The sequence below is a fragment of the Carassius carassius genome, chromosome 22 (assembly GCF_963082965.1).
Source record: "Carassius carassius chromosome 22, fCarCar2.1, whole genome shotgun sequence".
Taxonomy (NCBI): Eukaryota; Metazoa; Chordata; class Actinopteri; order Cypriniformes; family Cyprinidae; genus Carassius; species Carassius carassius.
In genome coordinates this window covers 20,536,636-20,544,386 of record NC_081776.1, presented here as the reverse complement: position 1 = coordinate 20,544,386, position 7,751 = coordinate 20,536,636, and the positions used below count along the sequence as shown (strand labels likewise).

Genomic DNA, 7,751 nt, shown 5'->3' with positions numbered 1-7,751 from the left:
AAGGGCAAAGTAGTTCAGGAAGAGGAACAGTTCATCTATTGCCTGTAAGGACTGACAGATCACAACACAATTACATGTATATGTAATTGTCAAAACTAGTAGGTTTACAGTACAACAACAGACATCTGATGGTGTGGAATTTATTTCCATTCATTCTACATTCGAATTCTAAAAGTAGTGTTGGTCATAATGTGAACATCCTGGCTTCAGAAAGTAAAAGTCCAACCATGTATTGAACAAGTATATGATAGGATGCATAAATTCTGTAGCTGGAGAGTTTGGTCATAATAGCACAGACAACAGACTTACCATGGAAGCACTTTGCTTTTCAGATTCAACGTTTGCAGTTCCTGTTCTGGTTACCCGAACCATGAATCTCAGTGGTGGTTCAATCACCTGCCAAAACCGCATCAGATGATCATAAGATGAAAACCTGTAAATAGTGAAATGTCAAAATGTCAAAGCATTGACATTTCTTGCATTTAGCACCATACATATTATTACATTTATACACACCAGGTCAGAGGTGAACCTGAAGTAGGAAGTGACTTGCACTGGTCTATTTGACATGCTGATTATATTTAATCTTCAATGTTTGTGGTTTGGACACCCTAGTGCAAAAAAAACCTAAACCAAAATGTTTTTAAAATAATTTATTTCATACTAAGTATACTACAAATCGATATTTACTGACATAATGCTTGAAGCTTAGGATATAAATATTACAATTAAACTTTATTTGGAGTACTTCTTTAATGCACGATGCACATTAAGCCTAAAAAGTGTTTTAATATTAAATAATATATTATTTTAAATATAATTAGTAAAGATAGTATGATCACTGTATAATATCAGTCTTTAAATGCAAGATATTTAAAGTGTTCTTAAAGTATAATGCGTTTTATTAAATTAAATATGTCTACATACCTGGTGTAGAAACGGATGTCACTGTCAGAACCTGTAAATCGCTGCAGCCCAAAACGCTGTTTGAGTGACATCTGTTCCATCTGCCGCCTCACATGGTCGATTTCTTCGCGAAGCCTTTCGTTTTCTTCCAGAACCGAGTCAACAAACGCGGGCTGTGGTGCTGTGCTGTAATCGTGGTCGTTGGTAGATATACGTTCATAATATTCCCCAGTTTCCATACTCTCTGGTCTCGTTCTCCTTTCCCAAACCCCAAGCCTTCTCTCTCCAAGAGAGTAATTATTCCAAGGGAACAGTACAGGTACGGCACCAGACTTCAGCCTTCGCCTCCCGCCGACTTCAGCAGGCTCCTTGAGCTCTTCTGGCACAAAGTGCCGACTACACACGCGTGTATGGTAAGATATAATAAAATTGTCTCTTCTTATATTTATTATCCATTTCTTTCGCTGTTGTACGTCTGAAGGGAAAGTGTGAAAACTTATGACTGAATTGAATTTCGCTGAGGATGAACAATGAGGGACACAACAGTGCTCAGCTGACGTTCCTTCACAGCGCTGAAATTTAAATGCCTTTTTCATTTCCGTTAACCTAAGTTATTACTTTATTTTCACGTAGATATTGAATAAATAATAAATTAAATAAATAAGTTCTAGTTCAAACTTTATCTATAAACCACTAGAGTCTCAAGGAGTTGGATTTGAAGGTGCCGCCCACTAACCTAAAAGTACCACAACATCAAATGACGTTCCACCGGAAGTTCACGGGCTGACTTATCTTTATGCGGAAGTTCTGAAGAACGCCCCGTGCATATAGTCCATTCACTACGATTTTACAAACTCTGACGCGTCGCGAGCATTACGTTTCGCGCCATTCATGAAAATATGGATTCTGAGGATAAAATAGTTTTCTTTGTGGCAGCTATGGCTTGTGACGTCCAATAAACAATGGATGAAAAGCAGAGAAAAGCATGGACTTTCTGTTCTTCATAAACAACTCGAGGTGAGAAGGCAAGGCAAGGCAAGGTTATTTATATAGCACATTTCGTACACAATGGTAATTCAAAGTGCTTTACATAAAAGAAAGTAAAATAATAAGAATAAAACAAGCAATTTTAAAACTTTTAAAATTATTAAAAATGTACTTATTTAAAATGAATTTAAAACAGTTAGAAAATGATTTTACATAAAAAAAAAACAGTGAAAATATATATTGCAATCAGTTCGGACATTGCACAGTGCTCATTCAATAAATGCACAGCTAAACAGATGAGTTTTAAGTCTAGATTTAAATGTGACTAGTGTTTTAGCACATCTGATCTCTTCTGGAAGCTGATTCCAACTGCATCCAGCATAGAAACTAAAGGAGGACTCCCCTTGTTTTGTGTTAACCCTTGGTATTTCTAACTGACTTTATCCTAATGATCTGAGTGGTCTGTTAGGCTTATATTCAGTGAGCATATCTGAAATATATTTCGGTCCTAGGTCATTTAGTGACTTATATACGAGTAAATGTACTTTAAAATCAATCCTAAATGTCACTGGAAGCCAGTGTAAGGACCTGAGGACTGGTGTGATATGCTCAGATTTTCTGGTTCTAGTCAGAATCCTGCAGCGTTCTGGATGAGCTGCAGCTGTCTAATGGTCTTTTTGGGAAGGCCGGTGAGGAGCCCATTACAATAGTCCACCCTGCTGGTGATGAAGGCATGAACAAGTTTCTCCAAGTCTTGGCTGGAAACAAAAGATCTAATTCTTGCAATGTTTTTTAAATGATAGTATGCTGATTTAGTTACTGCTTTGACATGACTATTGAAACTAAGGTCTGTCTCCAGAATCACACCAAGATTCCTGACTTGATTTTTAGTTGTTTGACCCCTAGAGTTAAGGTATGCATTCACCATGAACACTTCATCTTTGTTTCCAAATGCAATGACTTCAGTTTTTTCCTTGTTTAACTAAAAAAAGTTCTGGCACATCCAACTATTAATTTCATCAATGCATTGGCAGAGGGAGTCAATTGGGCTGTAGTCATTTGGAGATAAGGCTAGGTAAATCTGGGTATCATCAGCATAGCTGTGATAGGCAATTTGGTTCTTTCTCATTATTTGACTTAGTGGAAGCATATACAGGCTAAACAAGAGCGGTGCAGCATTTGAGTGATACATCTCCACCTTGGTCAGGGTCCATTAAACTCCTCTTCTGACCCTGTAATAACCCCTATCTGGAGACAAGGTCAGAGGGCAAGTGTGGCTACCTATAAACTACCTCAGAAAAGCCAGGACTCGAGGCAGCGATCTTGCAAAAACTTAAGAAGGATCTTAGACAAGCCATCTAGGCCAATATGCAATCTTTTCAACTGTGCAATCGCAGACGGCTTATAAGCAGATCCTAACAGCCAATCCGCATAATACGTAATGTGTGTTTGGAATCAGGTTAGTATTTTCTTCTTTTGCCAATGAAGAAGGTTTCCACAGAATGTAGAAACATTTCATAAAACCTTTCTGCAATGAAGCAAATATGAGGCCGTTACAAAGACTTTATTTATTTATTTATTGTTTATTGACATTTTCAGCAGCATTTCAGGAACTTAATGACATTACTACAAACCCACTTAAAGTAGGTTTACTACTTAAAAAACCTACTTAAAGAAGGTTTGGAGTAGGTCAAATTTTGATTAGTTCTATGTGCTTTTGAAGAGTCACTTACATCTTGTGCAGGCGAGGTGTTACTTTACTCTTTTTTTTAAGTTTGTACTACATGTGTATTTCTGTTGCTTTAGTAACATGATGCTACTCCACAGGACTTAAGAAATAATGCTCATTTTAATATAATTTAGACAAACTGTTTTACATATTTGTTTTTATTTTGCATTAAGTGTTTTTTTATCCGTTTCTTTTTTCAACTTTGATCTGATTTTTTACTGTAGACCTTTTTTTAACTGTAGTATCCGCTGACTTTTGAGGTTTGAATTGAGGTTTGTCAGTTGCTTCAAGAAGCCTATGTTGGGTCTGATGTGTCTCGCCTCCATGACATGGTCAATGGCATCCTCCACCATCATGTCATGGTAAATCATCAGATATGCCAGAACAAGTGTGGCAGAGCGACTGAGACCCTTTTTGCAGTGCACCAACACCTTATCTGTGGAAATAAAAATAGAAAGACACTCAAAACTAAGTAATTCCTAGACTGCTTATAACTGTAGGACACTTAATAAATGACGTGTGTGTCTGTGTGCATCAGCTCTTACTCTCTGGGTTACTCAATGCCTGGTGGATGAACTGTGCGGCTGGGAAGAAGTACTCGCTGATGTTAAATGAGCATTTGTCTTCTGCAGGCACATCATAGTAATTGATGCTTCTGCCTTGGTAATATGCCACTCCTGTATTGACCTTTCCTTTTAGGCTTTTCTTGCTTGGAATTTCAAACAAGACCTTCAAGCTCTTCTCCACTGCCGCAGCATTCAGGATGTGAGTAATACCCATCCCTTTCAGTTTGGCTCGGTTTCTTGCCGTCTCTCTGCACAAGAACACAACACTTTCACTGTAACAACGTTTGTAAATCAGGAAAAAGGAGGCGGAACTTCAATAAAATAAACACGCAACAGCATGACAGCCCCTTGCGGATAACTGCCACACACAAACAAAACCAAAACCAAAACACAAAATAAAACCCAGGCCTTCCCTGTCGTATCTCCTCTTTTTATCCTTCTGGAGTTCCTCTGTGGGACTCGAGACCAGTGAGTGGCAAGGTGTCGCTCATTTCCAATTACTCCAACGGCCTCGACCCATTCCCACAGCTCTCAACCCCGCCCCACTTGCCACATTTATTAATTAGTCTTTCACAATGTAAAATTTTAAAACAACTCTGACAGTGAGAGAAATTTGACTGCTGTTTGATTCCTGTTCATACTGTATTATATATGTGTTGTAGACTTACTCATTTCCAATGAAGACATTGGGCCAGACCTCAGTGACAGGTGTGCAGTACAAAGTATATTCATCCAGGCGATCCTGGAGCTGAAGGACTCTTAGAGAGACATGACTTTCTAATACTGAAAGCTCTTTTGCCACTTGAGGTTCTGGTTTAGGTTTGCTTGGACCTGGCTCACACAATGGTTCTGGAACAGGGTGCGCAACTGGGTCCTCTCCGTTTTTTGTTTTATCTGTGTTTATCGGTTTTCTTATCTGTAGTTTCCCCTGTGTTACGAGGTTTGAATTGAGGGTTATCAGCTGCTTCAAGAAGTCCCTGTTTGGCCTGATCCATCTCTTGTGTATGACGTGGTCGATGGCATCCTCCAACAACATTTCATGGTGGGTCATCAGGTATGCCAGAAAATATGTGGCAGAGCGGCTGACACCATCTATGCAGTGCACTAACAACTTATCTGAGAAAAAAAGAAAAGAAAGACATTCAAATTCATCCATACACAGTTTATCACTGTAAGATAAATGATGGACGATAAATTGTGTTTGTGTGTCAGCTCTTACTTTCTGTGTTACTTAGGGCCTTGTGGATGAATTCTGAAGCTGGGAATAAGTCCTTGCTGATGTCAAACCTGTGTTCATCCATTACAAGCACACCATAGTAAGTGATGTTCATTTCTTGGTAATATCCCGCTTTTTTATCGATCTTTCCTTCTGGATATTCCTTGTACGCCGCAGTGTTCAGGATGTGAGTAATACCCATCTCCTTCAGTTTGACTCGGTCCATTGCTGTCTCCCTGCGGAAGAACACAACAGCCTAGATTAGTCTTTCATTAAATAGGATTTAGAGTGAAGACTTAAAAAATAACTCCTGACAATGAGAAAAATATAACTGCATGGTGTTTGGTTCATGTGATAGAAGTGTGTTGACTTACTCATTTCCCATGAAGACACTGGGCCAGACCTCAGTGATAGGTGTCCACATAACTCTACATTTGCACATGCGACGCTCCAGTTGGAAAATGTTAAGAAGGACATTATGTAACATTGACAACTCTGTTGTCACTTGAGTTTCTGTTTTCACTTGAGGTTCAGGACCATTTAGACCTGCGACACACAACTGATGTACATCAACCAGATCTACTTCAGCTTCTGCTTCAGGATCTGGGACACACGATGGCTCTGGATCAGGCTGTGCTGGGATCTCAATAGGCTCCACTCTGCTTTTCTGGAAGGATTTTTTCACAGCCTTCCATCTTATTTGTAAGAATGCACAGATTTTGTTGCTCTTCATCACTTTTTTTTCAGATGAAAGAAGAAAAGCAAATAACAAACTATTAGAAACACCTCTAACCACAGCTTAAACATGAATAATTATCTAACTTGTAAGACTGTGGTAATGCTGTGCTGTTTGACATTGGTGACTTTATTTAAGCCATTGAGCCAACATGCAGTTTTTGCTCTGTGGTACACATTATATTTGTTGTGTTAATGGATGACTTAAATAGTTATGTATCATTTAAACACGTTAAAAAATGCATATATATATATATATATATATATATATATACCGTAAAACTTCAAATAATAGCCCGGGCTTCTATTTACCCAAATCGCCGAACTGCACCGGCTTGTATTTGAGACAGGCGTCTATAAGAGACAGGCCTTTAATTTAGTGTTGAGATGTTCAAGCATGACAGTAGGAGGTTACCACATTATATTACGTTTTATTTATAATTAATTTGAATGTGTTTAACAAACCATTTAATGTAAGAAATGTGTTTGGCTATTGGCAGCATAAAAAAAAAAAAACATAAAAAACGAAACGATGTGACAGCAATGGGCAGAACAATACAAGTTACCCCTAAACGAATGTGTTTAACAAATCATTTAGTGTAAGTAAGTATGAAATGTCTTAGATTATTGGCAGCATAAAAAACGAAACGATGTGACAGCAATGGGCAGAACAATATAAGTTACCGCTAAAATCCATTGAGCATATGAACTTGTTGCCCGAAACATATCAACAAGAAAGAATGAAGGCTACATCATTCATCATCCCCGCGATCCTCAATTACAAGTTAATTGGCGAATTCCTCCTCCACGTCGCTCTCCTCCACTTCTCCCTCTCCAGCCTCCGCTAACTCTGCCTGCCTTGCTTGCACTAACAGCTCTCGTCCAGATGCGCACGGCTCTCCCTCTTTAAAACAATGGATAAGGTGATCCTCACTTCCATCAGAAGCTACTGTCAGGCCACATACCTAAGGATAACATCCCGAAGTTAATGAAATATATTATCTCCTATTTCTCCCTCGCACTCACACACACGTGCGCGCACGTACACTTGAAGTACCCAGGAAACCAACAAGCGACGAGCTGGGGCCCTCATATTTCCTCCAGCTGTGTACTCTTTGTCCACATCCCCTGCCATCCAGTTGTCATAGGACTCGTGCAGGCTGGCTTTGAATGGTTGGTTCCATACGACGTCAGGGGCCTGTATGTACTTTGTACATTTGTACTTTGTGGTTATGTTGTAGACCCTTTTGAGCTCAGCTTTGGTCACTGCGCTGATATGACAGCGATATGAATCCCAGGCTAGGAGACGAGTGGCGAAGTTGAGCTTTCCCACCACTCTCTGAAGCCAGTCTGCAGTCAGCTCCTCGTTCATCCATCCAATTTTGGATGCGGCCACCACCACCCCACTGATATTTTGCATTAATTTCCCCTCCTTGGTCCCCCCTTTGAAGACAATGTAAGGTTTCAATTTGGTCCCGTCTGCTTTCGCAGCCAACACCACAGTTAAGCGGCTCTTCTCATGGCCTGTGGTTTTCAGTGGAACACTGCGTGCACCTCTTGCATCCACAGTTGTAGATCCCACCATATCAAACCACACCGCTGTTTCGTCCAT

The 7,751-nt window shown here is 39.6% G+C and overlaps 2 protein-coding genes across 2 annotated transcripts; both read right to left on the bottom strand.

The window, feature by feature from the left end:
* Positions 1 to 183: 183 nt before the first annotated feature.
* On the bottom strand, positions 184 to 1,693 carry LOC132098423 (THAP domain-containing protein 2-like). The gene is made up of 2 exons (XM_059504540.1): positions 928 to 1,693; positions 184 to 433 (listed from the first exon to the last, which is right to left on the bottom strand). Exons 1-2 carry the CDS (start codon positions 1,500 to 1,502, stop codon positions 283 to 285), a joined length of 726 nt encoding a protein of 241 aa, XP_059360523.1. The 5' UTR covers positions 1,503 to 1,693; the 3' UTR covers positions 184 to 282.
* Positions 1,694 to 3,837: 2,144 nt separating this feature from the next.
* On the bottom strand, positions 3,838 to 7,751 carry LOC132098591 (uncharacterized). Its single transcript, XM_059504652.1, has 7 exons — positions 7,197 to 7,751; positions 6,949 to 7,104; positions 5,779 to 6,071; positions 5,408 to 5,640; positions 4,857 to 5,304; positions 4,168 to 4,436; positions 3,838 to 4,058 (listed from the first exon to the last, which is right to left on the bottom strand). Exons 1-7 carry the CDS (start codon positions 7,749 to 7,751, stop codon positions 3,838 to 3,840), a joined length of 2,175 nt encoding a protein of 724 aa, XP_059360635.1.